The 23,265-nt window shown below is 36.0% G+C and overlaps 2 protein-coding genes and 2 long non-coding RNA genes across 4 annotated transcripts; 1 reads left to right on the forward strand and 3 right to left on the reverse strand.

The window, feature by feature from the left end:
- Window positions 1-1,347: 1,347 nt before the first annotated feature.
- On the forward strand, window positions 1,348-4,196 carry ecd (ecdysoneless). The gene is made up of 4 exons (XM_067788933.1): window positions 1,348-1,939; window positions 2,016-2,224; window positions 2,304-3,077; window positions 3,134-4,196. The coding sequence occupies exons 1-4, from the start codon at window positions 1,636-1,638 to the stop codon at window positions 3,980-3,982; spliced, it is 2,136 nt and encodes a 711-aa protein (XP_067645034.1). The 5' UTR covers window positions 1,348-1,635; the 3' UTR covers window positions 3,983-4,196.
- LOC137252843 (RNA guanine-N7 methyltransferase activating subunit) lies at window positions 4,170-4,884 on the reverse strand. The gene has a single exon (XM_067788934.1). It carries the CDS (start codon window positions 4,742-4,744, stop codon window positions 4,301-4,303), a length of 444 nt encoding a protein of 147 aa, XP_067645035.1. The 5' UTR covers window positions 4,745-4,884; the 3' UTR covers window positions 4,170-4,300.
- A 6,016-nt stretch (window positions 4,885-10,900) lies between these two features.
- Window positions 10,901-13,328, reverse strand: LOC137252844 (uncharacterized). Its single transcript, XR_010953672.1, has 3 exons — window positions 13,198-13,328; window positions 12,979-13,127; window positions 10,901-11,728 (listed from the first exon to the last, which is right to left on the reverse strand). It is a non-coding gene; the product is annotated as an uncharacterized lncRNA (long non-coding RNA).
- A 6,731-nt stretch (window positions 13,329-20,059) lies between these two features.
- LOC137233825 (uncharacterized) lies at window positions 20,060-22,305 on the reverse strand. Its single transcript, XR_010947570.1, has 3 exons — window positions 22,161-22,305; window positions 21,995-22,098; window positions 20,060-21,937 (listed from the first exon to the last, which is right to left on the reverse strand). It is a non-coding gene; the product is annotated as an uncharacterized lncRNA (long non-coding RNA).
- Window positions 22,306-23,265: the final 960 nt, after the last annotated feature.

Below are 23,265 nucleotides of genomic sequence, written 5' to 3' on the forward strand. Positions count from 1 at the left end.
GCTCATCTCTACAGCAAAAGCATACCTTTGTTCAGATTGTCAAAAACTGTGTGTTGGTTTTAGGCGCATCTTTGCAAATCTTGTATGTTGTGGGAAAATAAATTAAATGCATTCACTAAAAAAATAACTTAAAGTGATATGAAACAATTTTTTTATAAAAAATTTACCCCATGGCAGAAAATAATTGTCCATGTGATGGTCGCATTACTCGTTTGCCATCTCCTTTTGACAATCCCTATACCAGCTAAATTAAAAAAAAAATCAGCTGATGAGATGAGCCAACCATATAAATTCTACTATTGCTAAGGCGTATCCACTTCTGGCTTTTATTAGGCGTTCCTGCACAGACTTCACGGATCCCTACACCCTCAAGTTATTGTTCACTGCACTAGTTCGTTCGAAGCTGGAATATGCCTGTTTTATTTGGAGGCCGTATCATGAATGCCATATTGTTAGGCTTGAACGTGTACAGAAAGCGTTTGTTCGGTTCGCGCTGCGCTCGATGAACTTTTCTGAACCGATTCTATCTTATAAATCCAGGTGCTCACTTATCAAATTAGAGTCCCTGGAATGCAGAAGAACTGTCATATCGCTCACGTTTGTTTATGACATCATTAATGGTGTAGTTGATGCACCTTGTCGCCTCAGGAGTCTCCGATTCCATATCCATATAAGGCCTCTTCGTAATATACCTATTTTCTATACGGATTGTGTCCGAACCCTCTATGCCTCAAACGCACCTTTGCTTAGAGCTATGACTGACTTTAATCGCATCTCTGATTCTTCAGCTATTGATTTTGCTCTTTCTAAGTTTACTTTTAAAACAATACTTACTGATATCTTTTCAAACAGATAAATGTGCTGGTCAATCTCTTCATAGCATGTAAGTTTTATTGTGTCTATACCCAACTTATGTACTATACTATTAAATAATTATCTAGTTTTAATTTAACATTGTTATCTAGTCTGTAAGGGCTTTAAATGCCATAGACTGAAATAAAGAAATATGAAATATGAAATAATATGGAGCCATGAGGTGATCCACAAATCGCAAAGGGTAGGTGATTTGTGAAGGTGATCCAGGCTTTTTACCATTGTGAATTCACAATCCTTTTGACTATTGAGAATGTTATTTTCAAAAAACTTGTAGGAATTCACAATGATTGTTATGTGAATGTGGTGGCAAAGTGAATTATGAATCCACCATTGTACAAGTACAAGTGTGTTGACTTATCTGTCAAGCATTCTGACAGGCACTCGCTGGATTCGGAATGACAGCGAATTCTAAATGGATACCATTACCGAATGCTCCGAACGATTGAAAAATTGAAAAAGTCGAGACGATTGGTAGACAAAAATGTTGTCGTTGAGACCAAAAATGCGACTCTAGACCTGATATTTCCATCAGGTGAGCGAGGCTGTTTGTAGTTTTGACGTTTATCGCTTAGTGAACACACTTGGTATAGGTACACTATGGAATCCACAAAACACAAAGGATACAAAAGTTTGCAGTTCCTTGGGATATGTGGTTATAAAATAAATAAATAAATAAATTTGGTGATTTGAGCCATACAAGTTTACACTTAATTGAACCAAGCTTACGGTGCTTCAAAGGAGTAGTTACAAATTGAAATCATGGCGAAGTTGCCTGAATGCAAATTGGAATTCGTCCGTGATGACGATTATGTGGAATATTTTCTATTCCCACAATTGCCTGATAAATTATCTTTTGCACAAGAGGATAGTGCATATTTGATGGAGCTCACAACACATTTAGCTTCATTTGAAACGCAATGCATGGAAATTGTGAAGAAACGCGTTGAAAAATATGGCTATATTTGGCACAAAGATGAATTTTATTTACAAATGCGCACAGAGTGTGCGCAAGAAAGACTACTGAATGACGAGCACAACGAAAGCAATAATGGTGCACCAGCAGGTGCGAAGTGCACAATTAATCGCATAATACAAACTATTAATAATTGTTTTCATATTTGTTTCATAAACACAATTAGCTCTACCACTGCCCCCGCACCTGCATGGCGTTACGCATTATGGCGAAAACATTGAGGATGAATGGTTTATCGTATATCTTCTATATGAGCTTACACGTGGGATAGCCTGTTGCATTGCACGTGTTGTAGATGCGGATGGCGAGTTTCTTCTGATTGAAGCTGCAGAAGCACTACCGCAATGGGCCAACCCAGATAGTTGTGAACAAAGGGTTTGTAAACTTTTACTTATATGCACCTATATATAAAAAGATTTCGTTAAAAAAAAAAACAAAAATCAAAACTTTACAGGTTTATATAGCTGATGGTCATTTGCAGTTGGTACAAAATTCGCCATCAAATTCTACTAAACCGTTGCCAGTCAATGTAGCCATAGAAAAAATCAGGCAAAGCTCTACACTATACTGTGTGTCTAAAGAAATTCAAGAATGCATAGACAAACGTATACAAGATTTTAGTAAGAATACCAACTCAGCAATTCATCGTCAAATAGTTCGTTTGCCTGTGGGTGTCGCAGCGCTACTCAAAGAGATGCCATCATTGATCGCACCAGCCGTGCGAGCTTTTTGTGAACGTGATACGATTGATCTAAAAGTTTGCCGCTCTATGCGTTATTTTCCCCCTGAACAATGCATACGAACCAATGTTCGATTTACACGGTGTCTTTATGCTATGCTTATGCACACCAATTACAAACCTGATAGAAAAGTTGGTTGGACATTGACGACATCTACGAATACAGAAGAATATAAAGAACAAATTATTGGTATAAAAATTGCATGCGGTTTTGAAATTTTAGCTTCACAAGCTAAAAGTGCCGCACGTGAAGAGAATGAACCTAGCTGGCGGGCTTATGTCAAAAGTCTGACATCGAAAGGCTATTTTCGTGATACTTTAGAAGGCTCTTTGGAATACAAAAAGCTTTCAAATGATGCCTGGATATATTTCCATCAAAATAACCTAAGGTTTCGCACTGCACCATTGGTGGGAAATGAAATATTAAACTTGCTGAAAAATATAAACACAAACGCAGATCACTTGCGTGAGGCAGAAAATAATTTAGAGGTATTCATGTTTTCTATTGAAGTATATTGATATTATTTTTAATCGTTCCTTCTTAGCCAAGCGACTCTGATGATTGGTTAAATATCAGCTCTGATCAATTGGATGCCATTCTTCTAGAGCGTTATGGTCCGAAAAAACTTTACAAACCGAATGGTGGTATCAATGCAGAGGAATTTACAAAAAATATTGCTGATTTTTTGGACAAAGAATCAACTTATGAAGGTATTGATAACGACGATGGTGACGACGCTGACTCAGATACAGATGAAAACGAACCGGGTACTAGCAAGACACAAAATGCAAATAATGTTGATATGAAAACAAAACTTAAGAAAAATTATTCTATGCGTAAAGCATGCAATCGTAACTCGCTCATACTCGAAACAGACAAAGCAAATAATTCCAAACAAAAAACGATAAATGCACAACTATCTGACGACAATAGCACGCATTTACGAAACTTTTTGGATTTATTTATACCTGAAGATAAATGGGATTCCAATTCGGAAATGAGCGATTATGAAGATGATAATATGGAACACCATTTCGAAACAATGACAAATTCGAACAAAAGTGTAGATATTCATATTAAGAAATATATGGATCAAATGGATAAAGAACTTGCTAATACCACTATTGGTCAAACATTTGTTGAAAAGAAGACCTCTTTAAATGCAGCTAAGGGCATAGATGATGATGATTTCGATGATATCGAAACCTTTCAACCGATTAATATTAATGTGAATACCCTAAAAAATATTGTTGGTAGTTACAAATCACAATTGGGTGGACCTGGTCCAGTTACAAATTTATTAAGCGCTATGGGATCAGGTATGTCCACAGCAGTAGCAGCACTTGATAGTGATGATGAAGCGCCCGACGATTTGAGAGAATCACGTGTATAAACCAAGACCAAGCGTGCAAGAAAATTCTTCGCATGTTGGTTTTTCATTACACTTTAGTATTTACAAAATTAATGCTTACTTAATTTAAAGCCATTGGCTTCTAGATATTTACCTTAAAATTTTCTATCCCATTCACTTAATTGTAAGAAGTCACCCATCACTTTGAAAATCTCGCCCCAGCACGAAAATAAATGTGTTTCTGCAATCTTTCATATATGAAGTTTTATCTTAATTTTGTTACAAAAGAACATGACATATAAAATATTTGAAACAAGGGCAAAAGCATTTTTAAAACATAATAACACTAGAAGTCAATAATTATTCTTTAGATGCACGTACAAAATTTCCATAGTCACGTCGTATATTGATTGGTTCACGTTTAGGCTCTTCCTGTTCGTTTTCTCTACGTTGGTTCCTATCATAGGGGTTTCTATTGTTGAAATGTCTGTAATTGTTTCGGTAGGACTGATTGCCACCTCCGCCACCACGATATCCACGATCACGACCACGTTTATTCCAGCCACCCCGTGTATATCGGTTGCCACCATAATTATTACGTTGTCCGCCACCGCGATAGCTGTTACCTGTTCCTGAAAACCCCCAATTTTCTATAATGGGTGGATCTGGTAGTGGTTTAGAGCAGTGCAAAGCGAATTCCTCATCATGCTTAGTAAAACGATTTTCGAATTCTTCCTGGCATTCGTCTAAAAATTCGATATCTTTCTCTGTGAGACGATTGATCTTGCGATTTGGGTCAACCATATTTACTATTGCATGCGTTAGTAAAAAAATTAAAAACTATATTAAAAAGGTTTTCGGCCAAGTCACAACAGCTAAATAAAATATTTCCAATCACTGATATAGTTGAACAGCAATGGAGAACGTCAAAAGCAGCTGTTATCCATTCACAACAAACAATTGAAAAACAAATTTGCCTGGTCACAATCAATGTACATAAACAAATACATTGTGAACTCCCAACAGCTGAACTGTTATGGTCTAATCACGTACAAAACGTTATATACGTGAGGCGTAAAGAAAAATTGCTTTGGACACAATCCGTTCATGAAGATTTTGATATTTGATGTTGACGGCCACACATGCACAATTTTCTCGATGTGTGGAAGAAGGCCCCAATGCCAGAGCTGTAAAAAGATTCAATCAATTGAGTGTTCATTCTCTCAGCATTCTTTTAAAAAATTGTAATTTTTTGGTTGCATATTATAAATCTCCATTCCTGAATGGCTCAAAATACTTGAACTCAAACCTGAAGTGTGTGTGTGTAATTGAATGGTAAAGTATAATTCAGTATAGAGTGTGAATGTAGGAACCATTCCCAATCTTTAATGAATGTAATCTTGAAATGAATCACGCTTTTTTTTTCCATTCAGTACTAAATACTTTTTCCCCAAGGTTATTTTTTGGTATACTTTTATTGCCATAAGATATGTTAAATAAATTTAGGAGTTGGGTGCAAAAATGGCGTAAAATTTATCAATAGAAATAATTGCCCCTTATAATTATTCAAGTAGTTTAATACTTAAGAATTCATGAACTTAACACAGGCTTATAATAATTGAATATTCAATCATTATTTTTGAAAAGAAAGAAACATTTACTGGCATACTGCGATTTTAACATTTAGAAAACCGCCACATAATCATCATCAGTCAATTTCGAATGCTGTCAAAGGCTTCACCGAGATTCGAACCGCGACTCACACGGTGAAACTGCAGTTGCATTAAATCATCGCAATATGCCAGTAAATGTTTCTTTCTTTTCAGCTTCTCTTAAACTTCGCAAAGGCAATCTATTGCTTTCTTGCTATATGTCAAAATGGTTCTATACTACTTATTTTGTTATTGTAGTAAAATGGATTTTGTAAATTAACACAAATAGAGTAAATTGTGGATGTTTTTTTTGTCGATAATACAAGAAAACAGAGGCCCTATTCAGTAACTATGAGTTTTGAAATGTACATTTTTCTTTCATACAAATTATGTGAAGAAAAAGTGTACATTTTAAAACTCACAGTTACTGAATAGGGCACCAGATACTTGAGTTTAAGTAATTTATATTTAAATACATCAAAGTACATAGGTCTATCGGCGATTTCGATTCACACTTTCTATTCACCTGGGTCACCTTCCTAGTTTTCCTACATATGTCACAAAAAAAAAAACAAGTAAGGACGGGACTGTCTTCGGCTGGTCCGCAGACTTCATACCTTTCATGAATGGGGCTGAACAATAATCTTATCCCGTTCGTAATCTCCAAATAATCGGATGCATAAAATAAGAAATATATAGTGAACAGATGTACCTACCTAAACGATTTTTAAAATAAACATAAAATAAAAAATGGCAAAAAACGATCGGTTGTATGGAATATATATTATATTGTAACGAATGTTAGCAGCACTGAGCGATGTTATCGTCTCTAAGCCGATGCTAAGCAGTGACGTGAATTCACATCCATAGATCAATCATTATCAGGCCTGTTCTGAATTCCGACTCGGAATGAAAAGTAAAACGACATTGATTCCGACTCGGTTTCTATTTGGTGTTCTCAATTCCGATTGTAAAAAATCGATTCGAAGTCGATTTCGAATCGTTTTCATTCCGATTCGGTAACCAGTTTAATCAGCTGTTTTTGTTTATGTGTTTTGGTTTAAGTATCATAGAATTTTATTTTAATTAAAAAATGCCTGCAGATATGGTTTTTGATGCGCAGACGCAAGAATACGTGCTGTTGTGCGTGCGAATCGTAAAAATGCGCTGGATCGGAATTCAGAACAGGTCGACTTCATTTCGATCAGCATCGATTTGTTTGCCTAATAGATTTCTTGATAGAAGTTTTTAAAGAAAGATTTATTATGCCAATTTAACTCAAATTTAAACCAAAAATACACACAACTCTTCCAAATAAAATGAAGAATTTAAAAAAAATTATTTGAAAGACAAATATCGCAACATTTGTGTATAATCTGCCAATTAATTTTCATTCCGACTGCTCAGAGGCAATACTTTTCAAACCGATAATTTTTGGTCGGAATCGAAATTGAGAACACCAATCCATTTCGATTCCGAAAAAATTGATCGGAATCGGAATCCAGAACAGGCCTGTATGTATGTACATAAACGAAACAATAATTGCGTCTACACATATGTACCATGTACGTATACGGGCAGCGGAGAGTCAATGCACAAACACATGCATATATCTGAGATACTCCTATAAGTATGCAATGAGAAAAACTATAAAATTGTGCAATTGTAGTTACAGCTGAGAAGTTGGAGAGCTGCTGAACTAGTAGATTCTGGAAGCGCCTCGAAGATGTGAAGGTTGAAATCAAAGAGTATAAAAGGCGGCAATTGTAGAGGCGCTGGAATTCAGTTTGATTTCAGATTTGGATTAAGACGCTATCTAGCGAGCAAGAGCAGTATTACTTTGAATAGTAGAGTTTCATTGAGCTATCAATCAGTGTGGTTATTAAGCAAGCTATTCGTTGCACAGTTTGAGTGTTATTGTGAAGTACTTTAATAAAGGCCATTTTGTATTATTACATATTGGAGTTATTTATTCAACAGTTTAGTGATTCGAACTTAGCAGAAGGGCAAATAAGAGGATTTGTAAGTAAATTCGTTACAATTGGTGTCAGAAGAGGAATTGTTGACAAAATTCCATAGGACAACAAGGAAATGGCAAAGTTCAAAGAATTGAAGATCCAGCAACTGAAGAAGGAGTTGGAGAGCCGTGGATTGAATACAAGCGGCGTTAAACTTGAACTTCAGGCACGGCTACGAGAGGTAATGGAAGCAAAAGGAATTGATGTGGAAGAGTATGACTTTCATCTTGATGGCGAGGAAATAACAAAAATGGAAGAAACACCGCAGACAATGGCGAACACAGACCTAAACATAATTTTGGCTGCAATATCTGCTCAAACATCGTATATGTTATCTCAACTAGAAGAACAGAAAACGTATATGTCATCACAGATGGAATCCCAAGAGACACGAATAACATCGAAGATTGAAGCACAGGAAACACAAATTTCTTCACAACTGGAAGAACAGAAGACGTATATGGTATCCCAACTGGAATCGCAGGAAACCCGTATAACATCACAATTGGAAGAACAGAAGACATATTTGGCATCTCAACTGGAAGCACAAGAGGCACGTATATCTGAAATGTCGGCACAAATTTCGGAACAGGTATCATCGCAGCTCTTTGTGAAACTGGAAGAGCAGGATGCAAAAATTTTACAACTCGAGGAAAAAATTGATGCCGAAATAGAAGCGTTAAAAGGTCGTATGGAGCAGTTACACCTAAACCGCCCAGCTGTTTCAGCAAGCAATCCAAAGGTAAAAACACCATCATTTGACGGTTCTGTTCCTTTCCAGGTCTTCAAGCTACAGTTTGAGAAGACCGCAGCAGTGAACAACTGGAATGCGGAAGATAAAGTTGCTGCACTGTTCGTGGCATTGAAAGGGCCTACAGCGGAAATCTTACAGACGATTCCAGAGTACGAACGGAACATTTATGAAGCATTGATGGCTGCTGTAGAACGACGTTATGGAAGCGTGCATAGGAAACAGATATTCCAAATTGAGTTGCAAAACCGTCACCAAAGAGCGAATGAGACTTTGCAGGAGTTTGCCTCGGATGTTGAAAGGTTGGCTCATCTCGCAAATGCGGACGCAACCGTGGAATACACCGAGAGAGTACAAATCCAGAGTTTTATAAATGGCATACCGGACGTGGAAACGAAGCGAGCTACAAACCCAAAGCTGACATTTGCTGAAACGGTATCACATGCATTGACTCGGGAAACGGCCTCACTATTGAGTAAACCAGCATACAAAGCTCATCGTGTGGAAGTGGAAAGACCAGATTGGGTAGACACAATTTTGGAAGCACTGAAGGGATCACAACAGAAACATGCCGGAGTTATTAAATGTTTCAAGTGCGGCAACCCAGGTCATATTGCACGACATTGCATCACCGGGGTCAATAGCTCCAACAATGTGGGTGGCCGTAAACGCAGAGCTGAAGGAGATGAGCAAATCTCCAAGTCCACTCAATCGTTAAACTAAAGCGAGTCAGCCGCAATGGGCGACAGCTGGCTCCCTAAATTGAATGCCCCATAATCTCTATCTCACAAATTGGAAGAAGGTCAAACAATCTTACTGTCGGAGGACATGTGGATGGAAAGGAACGTTTACTGACTGTAGATACGGGTGCATCCCATTCCATTATTCGAGCGGATTTAGTCAACAAGAAGATAAGACTATTACCTGGAACAAGGTTGCGTACGGTCACAGGTGAGTATAACCAAGTCCAGGGAGAAGTGATATGTGAAGTCTTAATTGGGAAGGTCATGGTTTTACACAAATTCGTTGTGGCAGAGATCGTTGATAAAGTCATATTGGGAGTGGACTTTTTGGTTGACCATGACATCAGGATCGATATGCGGAGAAAAATTATGCGCTATAAGAACCAGGACATACCACTTAACTTTAGTTTGGAAAAAGGGTTCAGCAGTAATCGGGTACTGGTGGAGAAGACTCGACAAATTGCCGCCTTTTATACTCTTTGATTTCAACCTTCGCATCTTCTAGGCACTTCCAGAATCTACTAGTCCAGCAGCTCTCAAACTTCTCAGCTGTAACTACAATTGCACAATTTTATAGTTTTTCTCATTGCATACTTATAGGAGTATCTCAGATATATGCATGTGTTTGTGCATTGACTCTCCGCTGCCCGTATACGTACATGGTACATATGTGTAGACGCAATTATTGTTTCGTTTATGTAGATACATAATGATTGATCTATGGATGTGAATTCACGTCACTGCTTAGCATCGGCTTAGAGACGATAGAATCGCTCAGTGCTGCTAACATTCGTTACAATATATGACTTTCAGTTGTTTAATCAACAACTGAGGGCGTTCAAATGTAGATTAGTACTTTTTCATGCCAGCCTTTTATATGGCACATTGGCAACACTTATTTAGAACGATGACAATTTTCAGAACAGGGATGTTGAAATCGTTGTCATTTGCTTTTTTTATTATTAAATCTTTAGGAAAATTTCAATAAGAATACATTTCCAGTTAACTTCTTTGTGCTTTATTACAATTTAAATATCGAAAAAACTGGTCATTACGGACAATAATTAAATTTTTGTGTAGATATTTTGAAGTGGCTTTAATTAAATGCAAACAAGTGATATTTGAGCGGGTTTTGTGTATGAACGACATTTTTCATAACTGATTGGTACTCACAAATCACACACACAAAATTGCGCATGTAAACAAAAGATCAGCTGTTTTTATAAGCAATTTTTACGTCAGTTTCCTTTAGCTCTTTTTTTCTCTTTCTTTCTTTCATTCGCTCAAGCAGTGAAGTGTGACGTAGATGCGCAGAACGAAGCAATTTTGAATTCGTGAATGCGGAATCTTCTGTGTGTGATTTGTGATTGGTACTAGAAAAGTGTGTGACCACTTAGCAAAGGCTGCATTCATTTGAATGCTTATCTGTGTTGAAAAATGTTTGTGTTTCATCAAATTACTTCATTCTTTCTTCGAATGAGTTCAGGAGTTCATTCTTTTATTCCACTACTGTATGAAGAATGGGTTAACTTTTAAGCCACATTCCTTAACAAGAAATGAATGAAGATCAAGCATTCTTAAATCAATGATTTCAAATGATTGCACAGTTTTACAGCTCTGCCCAATGTAAAAGGGTGTTCAGCATTTAGCTTCCACCTCCCATTTCGAATAGATCGGGGAAATTTTTCGGGTTTTATTAATTTCATGATATAGGGTTATTGATGCTATTGATGAAGTCAAGGCGCGTCTCTTGATATTCTGGCGGCATTTACGTCATGTGTTAGAAGTGCGAAAAAGGTGTTCCGTTTAAAAATTCTATTGCTTTGGAGATATTGGGTGCATTTTTTGGTTTTTGCTAATATCATTTGATAGGGTTACTGATGCTGGGGCCAAAGCGTGCCTTTTGATACCTCTGCCGAAATTTTTGGACGTGTGTCAGCAGTTGACCTTCGCTACCATATACAATTGATACTATATTGTGTGAACCTTTGCAGCCCATCTTGGTTTAAACCTTGAGTTGAATCTTGTACAAAACTTTTGAAAGAGGAACTGACCACAATTCCCTCTTTGCTGAATCTAAGGCCGCCTTCAATAGCGTGAAAAGAAGTTGCTCTTGAGGTGTCATTGAGCTCCATTTCCCATCTGTAAGCCGAGACTTTAAATAGGATGGCCACATATTGTGGGATTTCTATAATTTGATGTTGAAGAAAAATGTCACCGCTTTAGAATAATATATATTTTTTTTTTTGGTGTTCAATTTGTATGGCCGGGCAATCTACCCATATGGCCAGGGTAATCAAAACAGTATAAGTTGCCAAATAATATATGTTTGTATCCGTGATTTCAATGTATATATCAGCATGTGTCCATAATTTTACAGGTGTTATTTGTAGTTAAATAGTTAGTATCTCTTTTTTTCCACTTTGTGTGGCCGAGCAATCCACCCGTATGGCCAGGGTAACCAAAAACAGTATGAGTTGTCAGATGTTAAGTTTTTGTAATTGATGTGTTTTCTTTATTTTGTATTCCTCTGTTGTTGTTTTATTATTAATTTTTTGTAAAATAATTTACGAATACTGATATCATGGAAAATATTGAATCAGAACTTAAAGTTATGGAGATTTCTAGAATTACAAGGAGAGATCCAAATAAATCAGAGCAATTTTTACTAAAGTATGCTGTAAAGATTATTTTTGAAGGCAGCGAGTTGCCGCAATTCATTAAAATTATTTGTGTTATTCTGAAGAGTCAACATTATATCCCGAAAGAGCGCCAATGCTATAATTGTGGTAGGTTGGGGCACACAAAGTTAGCGTGTAAATCTCAGAAGAGATGCATCATTTGTGGGAAGATAGGAGGATGTGAAAACATATGCAATAATGATACAAATAAATGCATCTTATGTGGAGGGGAGGGACACAATGCGTTAAATAACAGAAATTGTCAAAAACGGCTTAATGAGCAGAAAATTATGAAAATAATGACTTGTAAAAGAATTTCAAGGAGAGAAGCAAATGAAACATATGGACATGCAATAAAAAATATCAGTCAACTTTCAGTATTGGAGGATCTTAACTATATAGATTCTAATATTCAAAATTTTGATGGAACTTTAAACAAATCATTAATAAATAAGAAATACATAGAATTATCTAACAAAATGTACAAATATTAGAAATCTCAGATAGAAAGAAAATAGAGTCATCTCAAACTGTTTTCAAAACAACTAATTGGAACAGAGTTGATGAAATTGAAAACTTATAACTTTGCTAATTAAAAAATTCAAAATAAATGAAGATGAACCATTGGTTAAGCTAATTTCAAACATTTGTAAGCAGGATGTTAATAGTAGACTTTCTTTTGTTAATAATGGCAGTCACGATAAAGATTATCCAGTATAATATTCAAAGTCTTAAAGCTAATAAAAGTTATGTTGATATATTTAATAACAAGTATGACATATACATTGTTTGTCTGCAAGAAATTTTCTCGCATGATGAACAAGTTATTAATCATAATCTTATAAACTTTAAAATAATTAAAAAAACAAGATCTGATGGATATGCAGGTGTGGCTATTGGCTTTAAAAAGGACATTAAATATAAAAGAATTAGTTATAGAACGCATTTAGATATTATTATTGCCAAAACTATGAATTTGAAAGAAAATATAACTACATGTACCATTTACTTAAATCCTCAAACAACGGTGAACAGCTTTGAAAAAGAAATTAATAAATTACTGAATTTTCTAAGTAGCCAGGAAAATGTATTTTTAATGGGAGATTTTAATCCGCGTAACTCTAGATGGGGTGGTAATTTTACATATTCAAAAGGTAAAATTTTGGCTAATGAAGTTGATAAAGTTAACTTACGATGTTTGTATGATGGATCTAAGACTTTTCCCAGTGGTGGATCGGTTTTGGATCTATCATTCTAATATGAATAGATACATATGTAGGGTGGTATTGTCATCATGCTTATGTTGGTGGAAGTAGACATCGTCCAATTGTTATAGAAATACCTAATATAGAAAGGAAACCAAAGTACTTTATATCTCAACATAAATTTAAAAAAGTATTAAATGAATTAACCTTCACTGACTTGGAGTCTTTTCAAAAAGCCTTTTGTGGTGCTAGGAAAAAATGTACTATTGATTTTAACAAAGTAAAACGAACTCCGAAAACCTGGTGGTGTGAAAAACTTAGTACATTATATAGAGTTTTGTTAGCTAAAAGGAAAAAAGCGAATCTTTCAAATAGAATAGTTGACATACAAGATGCAGTAAAGGCAATTGATGAATGGAAAGTAGCTGTTAAAGAGGAGAAAAGGAAAAATTTTTTAAGCAAAATTGAGGAAGTAAATTATAATCCAAATAGTAAAGAATCGTTGAGATTTATATCAAATATTAATGGCAGAGAAGGAAATAAATTTGATATTTGGAATGATGAAAATAATTACAATTATTTACGCTTGTTGAAAAATCAATCGATTCAGTGTATGAATGATATTGTTCCATTAGTGGATACACAAATCTCTACTGATCAATTAGAGTTATCGTTTGACAATTTTATTACACATTTAGAGTAAAAGAAATCCACGGCAGGTGGGGCTGATAAAATTACGTATGATAATAGCCGTGTTTTTTTACACGCGTATACGTTTCGTTTGCGCGTGAAAAAAACGCCTATCCTCGCTTAGATAATACTTAGGAGACCCATCTAGCTACAGCAACAGGTTGTACCGAAAAGCGGAGACACAACGCTCTGATGGCCATAGGGTATAACATATAGCTGAATCAGTTGCGATGAATTGTGGACACACATAAAATACATAGAATTAGTGTAGAGGGTGAAACAAAGACACATATTTCAGTTACATCTGAGTATAATGCGTATTGAAATTTAGTAGGACAAAATTTATGCGCAGCAATTTCAGAGGTGTATTTAAAGTTTGTCGCTTAGCAGTCCATATAAAGTTTAAGCGTAAACGGATATACGCGTGTTTAAAAACACGGCTAATATAAAAAATTTATCAACTGAAGCTAAATATAAACTTTTTAAACAGCTTGAACTTCATTTTCAAAATAATATACACCCCTATTATGAATTTTCATACGATAGACGATAAACGCTTGATAACGTCCCTTCAAAAAACGCGAGTACTCCATAAATAATGTAAGGAATACTCCTTTGGGAGTATAGGAGTGTTCCAAAATTAATCTGTATTCATACAAAAAATGTGCTCCAATTAACATTGCGATGTCCTAGGAGAGGAGTAGGTGATCCCACTCTCGCTTTGTTTGTGAGTATTCCATAGAGTACATACGTGAGAGTACTTTCCAAAGTACTTTCACTGTAGTATTCCATGGAGCACCCACAGAGGATCATATGCCAAAGTACTAAAGAGGAATTGTGTCGGAAAGAATTATCGGAGTGAATTTAATTTAAAATGAAGGTAAATGAAGAGGGGCAATACAACTTTTATATTTTTTACTACGAATATTCTTATGTTATTAAGCATTTGCGTGAATAAAGAAACTAATATTTCTCTGTACTATAGTATGTATACATAAAACCAGTTGCATTTTATCAGAGTTGCCATAGTAAAATTTTATTATCAGTTATTTGTATGCAATATTTTACTTTTGGCAACTCTGTTCGATCGTCATCGTGTCGTGATCACGGTCGTGATCACGGATCGGCTGATGGTAGTCCGCAAACGCATTGCAAAGGAGTATTGTTAGAGTACTCCAACATGAAGAAAATGGAACACGTAATCCAACAATTTTTGCAGGGGTATTGTAAAAAATCAGCTTTCATATTGCGATTTCCACACGCCCGATAGATGTACTATTGTGATTGACGGCAGAGTTTTGTTTACACATTTTTCTGAATCTATACGAAACAGATAGCAAAATAAAACATAAATACTAACAATTCATTTGTCTTGTACGTAAAAGTGGCAAAAGTTTTTAAGAGCTGTAATAATAAAATGTTTTATGCAACCTCTGTTACCTTTTATATAAACTCAAATGAACAAATTGACGAAACTTGCATAGAAGCCACAAAAAGAAGAAAATTGAGAGATGCGTCCAATCTTCTTGAAATGAACTCTACACTCATGATTCAATTACTAGAGGTTTGTTCTTCAATGATGACAGATCTTTGACACTCCCAAATTGAAAAATCTGGACGGGTTGCTTTTACGAAGTAAGGAAAACGGGGAATAATTCAATCCCCTTCAGTGAAATTGTAGTAGACAAGTATCTTTGGTAGTATATTAGTAGTGATAATAAATTTATAAATGCCAAAAGATTTTGGGGAAATAATACATTTTTGTCTAAATATTTCGTGTTATGTTGGTTTGGTCCTTCTTTCAGAAATTGTTTGAAGAATGCCGTACGTTAGAAGTTTATTCAAAAATGCACTATCTCAAAATTTGTTTCCAGAACTCCCTACATGAGCATAAGTTGAATGCATTTTGTCATAACAGGTAGTTAATGAAAAGTATTCTGTGATGAATCGTTCTTCAATCTAACTCTAATATAGGGCGATTTTGTGACAAATCCTGAATTGGGAAAATTTTGAAAAATATTTTGAGATAGCATGATTTTGAACAGGCAGCCGACATTGGGAGATATGCTACTCAGTAGCCGCAATGAACTGACAAAAACAAAAATAAAAGCAAATGGCTTATTGTCTTAGAACTTTATACCTACCTTGACTTTCACAGAAGAGTTAAGCTTTTGTTCGGTCCTGCTACACAGGGAGTATTCACCTTTTTATTCTGAAATTTCGGAAAGCTCTTTTCCGTTAAGTATTCATGGAAGCGTTCCGGATAAACCGTTAATTTAGAATATTCGGAATACGTTCATTTGATACTACCTCACGAGGTCCGAATATGCATAATATTCCAAATATAATCCGATTATCCAAATTCTAAAATGAAGACGAATGTTCCGAACATACGGAATTAATAGAACAGAAGGTCGACTTTTAATAAACGCCCAAAAATATCGAGGGAAGTGTCAAAAGACACGTATTGACCTCGATAACAATAATTCTAAGGCGGAAATTAAAATTTTAGCTCGTTCAAAAGATATTGACGAAAAACCGAAAAATGACCCCGGGTTGCGGCCTTCAGCCGAGCTTATAAAAAATTACCCTGGTCGGTCCACTAATGCGGTCGGATCAAAATAAATGCGTACAATATGCCTTTGTACACAAAATCTCTTTCAGTGCACAAAAACATTACAACAACCACATGAAAATTGCCAACTTCAACTGCAAATATCTCCGGACAGAGATACAATTTTTCTCTTTCGCATTAGGATTAGGATTATTGTTGTCGAGGTCACCTCTCTCGATATTTTTGGACGCGTATTAGCAGTAGACTCCTGTTCTAGACTTTTACCTGAATAAGTTAACATGCCCAATGAGTACATTTCGTTATGGCATCTCCATTGTTTACTAATGACATTTTTACGTGAATCGATTTAATAGTCGAGGTTTTGACGTTGAACGATGAGTTTTGAATTAGTTTAGGTTTGTATGTTCATAGGTATACGAAAATGCACGATTCCTTGGTGTCCGTAATTTTCATAAAACCGATGTTCAGCCACACTAATAGATCATGGCATAGTTAATAAATTCATCATAAAATTAAAAAAAATGTTGTAAGGAATTATGCAGTTAAGTACTTATCGGGTATTTGTAAACTAATTGCTTCCTATTTCTACTACTATTATTTTTCAAAAATTCCCAAAGAAACAACACAGTTAACGGATGTCAATTCGATTTGGGAGCAAAATGGCTGCAATTGTCAAAAAATGTGTCTGTCGAGCAAACCTCTTGTGATTGAATCATGCTCTACACTGTAAGTACTTGACATACTAAAAGTAAAGAAAAAGTTGAATAAACAAAATTGATGCCAGAGTATAGCCCCCATTACTGATACTTAGCATAGACTTGACTTGACTTGGCGTAAACTTGGCAACTTAGCCACGATTATAATCCACTTGGCGCATACAACCTGGCATCATAATCAGCGTTGAAATTTATTTTTAAATAAATGTCAATTTGTATGACAAAATGTCAAAATGAAATGGAAACAAACAAATGGTATCTCAAAATGTAAAGGTCACTTCATGGTTCAACTATATACAGGTTGGCTCATCTGTAAAGCAACAAAATATGTCTGTTCAAATTGTCAAAATCTGTGTATTGGTGTTGGTGCGAATGGTATGGAATGGAAACATAAAACTTAGCAGTTTTTGTATGTGTAAGTAAAATGTTGCCAATGTGTTGGTTTCATTTTGAGTTTGCCATCTCCTTTTGACAATCCCTTCGACCATGCAATGACATAAACAAAATCAGCTGATGAGATGAGCCAACCTGTACATAATTGAACCATGGGTCACTTAGAACTTACACCCCTATTATGAATTTTCATACGATAGACGATAAACGCTTGCTAGCGTATCGTAAAAAATCAGCTTTCATATTGCGATTTCCACACGCCCGATAGATGTACTATTGTGAATGACGGCAGAGTTTTGTTTACAAATTTTTGTGAATCTATACGAAACAGATAGCAAAACAAAACGTAAATACTAACAATTCAATTGCCTTGTACGTAAAAGTGGCAAAAGTTTTTAAAAGCTGTAATAATAAAATGTTTTCTGCTACCTATGTATGTATGTTGCTTTTATATAAACTCAAATGAACAAATTGACGAAACTTGCATAAAGCCATAGAAAAAAGAAAATTGAGAGATGCTTCCAATCTTCTTGAAATAAACTCTACACTGTAAGTACTTGACATACTAAGAGTAAAAAAAGTTTAATAAACAAAATAGATTTCAGAGTATGTCTTAACAGTGGTAGAAGTCAGTTTGCGCGCCCATAAAAATAGGGCATCGGTCCCAAATATTTTGAAGGTTTGTGCCACTTCAAGGCTTCTTGCCCAGGGTGTTGCAACAGAGTGTTGGGAATGAGGCTTTAGTTGGGTCCTTGGGATTTTGTAATAATTTTACATTTACTTTTGTTTAAATAGCTCCCAACGTATCGTGCAAAAATTTATCAACGATAGCTAGCCTAGAAAATCGAACAGTTGATGCGTATGGCAATACCACGATAAACAATAAACACTAACGATCGGGTTTTACACGCTAGAATTTATTTCATAATACGGTATAACAGATTGCAAGCGTTTATCGTGTATTGTATGAGTTCATAATAGGGGTGTTACATAGAAAATCAAAATTCAACAGACTTCTAAGTCAAGTTAAGTGTTGCCAAGTTTTGAGTAATTAGTAACATGCAATGTTCATTTAAAAGAACTGTTACACCCCTATTATGAATTTTCATACGATAGACGATAAACGCTTGCTAGCGTATCGTAAAAAATCAGCTTTCATATTGCGATTTCCACACGCCCGATAGATGTACTATTGTGAATTAGGGCAGAGTTTTGTTTACAAATTTTTGTGAATCTATACGAAACAGATAGCAAAACAAAACGTAAATACTAACAATTCAATTGGCTTGTACGTAAAAGTGGTAAAAGTTTTTAAAGGCTGTAATAATAAAATGTTTTCTGCTATCTATGTATGTATGTTGCTTTTATATAAACTCAAATGAACAAATTGACGAAATTTGCATAAAGCCATAGAAAAAAGAAAATTGAGAGATGCTTCCAATCTTCTTGAAATAAACTCTACACTGTAAGTACTTGACATACTAAGAGTAAAAAAAATGTAATAAACAAAGTAGACTTCAGAGTATGTCTTAACAGTGGTAGAAGTCAGTTTGCGCGCCCATAAAAATAGGGCATCCATCCCAAATATTTTGAAGGTTTGTGTCACTTTAAGGCTTCTTGCCCAGAGTGTTGCAACAGAGTGTTGGGAATGAGGTTTTAGTTGGGTCCTTTGGATTTTGTAATAATTTTATATTTACTTCTATTTAAATAGCTCCCAACGTATCGTGCAAAAATTTATCAACGATGGCTAGCGTAGAAAATTGTGCAGTTGATGCGATAGTTAGCGTATGGCAATACCACGATAAACGATAAACGCTAACGATCGGGTTTCACACGCTAGCAGTTATTTCATAATATGGTATAACAGATTGCAAGCGTTTATCGTGTATCGTATGAGTTCATAATAGGGGTGTAAGTGACAGTTCTCAAGCCAAGTCAAGTCTATGCTGAGTATCAGTAATGCGCCCTTATGTCTTAACAGAGATAGAAGGTAGTTTGCGCGCCCGTAAAAATAGGTCACCCATCCCAAATATTTTAAAGGTTTGTGCCACTTTAAGGTTTCTTGCCCAGGGTGTTGCAACAGAGTGTTGGGAATGAGGCAATAGTTGGATTCTTTTGGATTATGTAATAATTTTATATTTACTTTTATTTAAATAGTTCCCAACGTATAGTGGAAAAATTTATCAACGATAGCTAGCGTAGAAAATTGAACAGCATATGCGATAGTTAGCGTATGGCAATACCACGATAAACGCTAACACTCGGGTTTCACACGCTAGAATTTATTTCATAATACGGTAGAACAGATTGCAAGCGTTTATCGTGTATCGTATGAGCTCATAATAGGGTGGTAGTTTGCTTTCTGGATAGTGACTGACCACTTATTCATTGTTTTCGTACATTACTCTTATTACTAATTACATCTTGACTTCTACTCTTAAAGGGTTGCATTTTGTTACGTTCTTATACGCACATTTTTATACCCTATATATGACACTTCTCCCCCTCCTTAATCCCTCCCTTATTTATTAGTTCATATGGCATTAGTGTAAGGATTAAGCTTCCTTGCTTATAAATCTGAGTACATTTACATTGACATGGAAAATGGAACAAATGAAATTTATGACTATTTTGTATTTTATATTTGGAATTATGATTGTCGGAAACGCAGTGGCATGTTCAGTGTTCGTTTTGATTGTCGGCGTAAATTGTCACCTTCAATGTTTACTAGAGTCTCTACTGCCTCTCTTATTTCGACTTCTTTATTGGCTTCCCCTTCAGAGTTTGACGCTCCTTATGTTGTCGGCTTTGGTGGCGACGACTCATTGATCAATAAGGGCTGTGATTTCGGTATCTGGCTCGAACCTAGAATGAAATATTTATCTTGGTTAGGATTAGGATATACAAACCGAGATTTTGTAGGTTTCGAAGCAGATATTTGGTCGTCCTCTACTTCCAAGCTCGTCTTACTACCGATTTTTCTTAACTGATTAAGGTGTATCTTCCAAATACGAACATCGTCTAATCGAATACTGCAACGCAACTCTTCTAACACCTCCATAACCTTCCAAAACGCCATTTTTCCATTTCCAGGTACTCGCGTGCCGCCACTCTCTCTCCGATCGAAAATTTTGCTTCTACAATTTTACGTTCGCTAGGGTTTCCTGCGTTTTGTGGAAGTAGTAAATCTATGCGCGATTTTATTTGTCGACCCAACATAAGCATGGATGGTGACTGTGTAGCTGGATGAACTGCCCTTCTATATGCAAGTAGGATCTATGTCAATTCGCAATTCATGTCTGTCGCGTTGCATTTCGAGGCTATAAGTTTGTTTTTTATCGTTTGGACAACCCTTTCCGCCCACCCGTTAGTTGCGGGATGGAATGGAGCTCCCATCTTGTGGATAATCCCATTCAGTTTCAAAAACTTTTCGAATTTACTGGAAACGAATTGCGTTCCGTGATCGCTAACAAAAACGTCGGGGATTCCAAACGTGGAAAATATTTCTCGACATTTCTGAATCATTGTACTCGTTGTCATGTTCGGTACAACGTGTACTTCAGGCCATTTACTGAGAGCGTCGATTAAAATGAAAAGGTATTTACCCATGAATGGTCCTGCAAAATAGGCGTGCACTCTTTCAAACGGTTTCATTAGGACCACCGAGCTGTGAACCGGCTTTACTAGCTTTGCGTTTGGTCTAGAAAGTTGGCACTCTGAACAATTCGAGATAAGGTCCTCAATGTGCTTGTCCATTCTGTTCCACCAGCAGTATGCTCTTGCCAGGCTCTTCATCCTGCTAATTCCAAAATGCGCACAATGTAACTCGTCCAGAGTTTTCTTTCGTAAGGGTGCTGTTATATACACTCGTAAACCTCGCATCAAGCAACCGTGTTGTAGACTGAATTCTGTTTGAGTGATTCCAAAACGATGTTTTGGGTCCGCATCTTTTCCCAATTTCAGACATTGTAGCAGAATCTTCACTTCGCCGTCCTCTTCAGTTTTTTCTTAACTCGTTGGTTGTAACCAGTAGATTATCTATCATCTCCTGCTCAACCATGTCTACCTCTTCCATCTTTCCATTAATCTCAGAAATCGGTAATCGCGACATTGCATCCGCATTAGCATTATCCTTGGATCGTTTTAATCGAATTTCAAAATCGAAATGTGCCAGAAATATTGCGTAGTGCTGGGCCCGAATCGACACATACGTGATCCTATAACTCGTCACGTAAAAACTTGTTTTTCGGATTATGACATACGTGATCGTACGATCCGTCATGTAAAATGTCACTTTTTTGGATTACTACATACGTGAACGTACTTTGTGGATCGTAAATCGGTATCGCGACAATCGTGAACGAGAGACAATTGCACTCGATCGTTCGTATTGTTATTCGATTACAAACCGGCAACCGAAAGCGAGTACAAATATATAAATATACAAAAATTTAATACAAATATAAGAGAGCAATACTCGTCGTTGATCTGAATGCCTCCAAACGAAGGAATCATGAGCCGCACCACCGTACTGACAGTTGATTGCCAAAACTTTATAGGTGTGATCGCACATCTGCCAAAATATTTATATAGTTAGTACAAAGAATAAAGAAAATGAGCAACAACTCACTATCATGGCGTTGATACTATGGTATCCTTTCCTATTAAAGTACATATGCTCATCCACAGATGGTCTTTGCAAGCCGATGTGTGTGCCATCAATGCAACCGATGACTGTAAAAGTAGATATTCAATTAAATAACTTATTTAATAAATGGAATTGAACGTTTGCCTACCTCAAGGTATTTTGTATTTATCCATAAACCATTGCTTGCATTCCGAAGTTTCGTTTAAATGAAATTGTATATTTTGTGGACACAACTTGTTCTCCATTTCGAGAATAACTTGGGATGTTATCTTTGACACAGTGCTCTGGCACATTCCAACCAAATAATCACTGCCGACACAATGCTGATACCCGCCATTTCCTAGAAGAGAAAGTGTGGCAGCTAGTTGTAGAACTGGAGGCACCGCTTTTGCATCCGACTGCTTCAAATTTAAGGCATCAAGTACAAACTGGAAAGCCTCTTTAGATAATCTAAATCGTTTCAAGAATCTGCAAAACACACATTTTTGTATACTTGTAAAACTTTATTTGACACATACTTACGCAGTTTGTGGTAAAGCTAAAGGATCACTTTTATCTCTAAGTAGCCTCCGTGCTACTGTTTCATCTTCCTCACTATCACTTGAACTTATATAGAAAAGTAAGTGCACATCCATTTTGAAATTTCGTTTGTTTATTAAAATTTTTAAATATTTTGACATTTCCACATCTATTGTGACATAAAAATAAAATCCACAGTGATGTGGATCTTAAAATAGATTGTGAACTAAGAATGAATTACGATACGATAGCTTTCGTATGTGGTAATGCCAATCGACCCATACGTCTGACGTATCACGTAATTGTCTTTCGTATAGTTTTCGATCCGTGATCGTATGTGGCGATTCGGGCCCTGCATTCTTGTGGCTGACAACTGGGGCAAGCCCTTATGCGGTGAAAATATTTGTGAAATCGGTTTATTGTCCGTTACTAGTATAAAACGTTTACCATACAAGTACTGGTAAAATTTGTAAACACCGAAAATAATAGCATATGCGTCCTTATCAATTTGACTATATTTTTGCTGCGGAGGGGAGAAAAACTCACATGGAATTTTTGTTTTGAATTGGGCTGAAAGTAAAAATTTAGAGATGCGGATTTTTTTATTGAAAAAGTTCCACATCAAGAGTGCAATATCTAATTGGATACACAAAATAAAAGGGAAACGTGAACATTTGATAGTTCCTTAGGATAGAATATGTAAACACGCAGAATATCTATTGACGATTTATTGT

This window comes from Eurosta solidaginis, chromosome 5, assembly GCF_040869045.1.
Source record: "Eurosta solidaginis isolate ZX-2024a chromosome 5, ASM4086904v1, whole genome shotgun sequence".
NCBI lineage: Eukaryota > Metazoa > Arthropoda > Insecta > Diptera > Tephritidae > Eurosta > Eurosta solidaginis.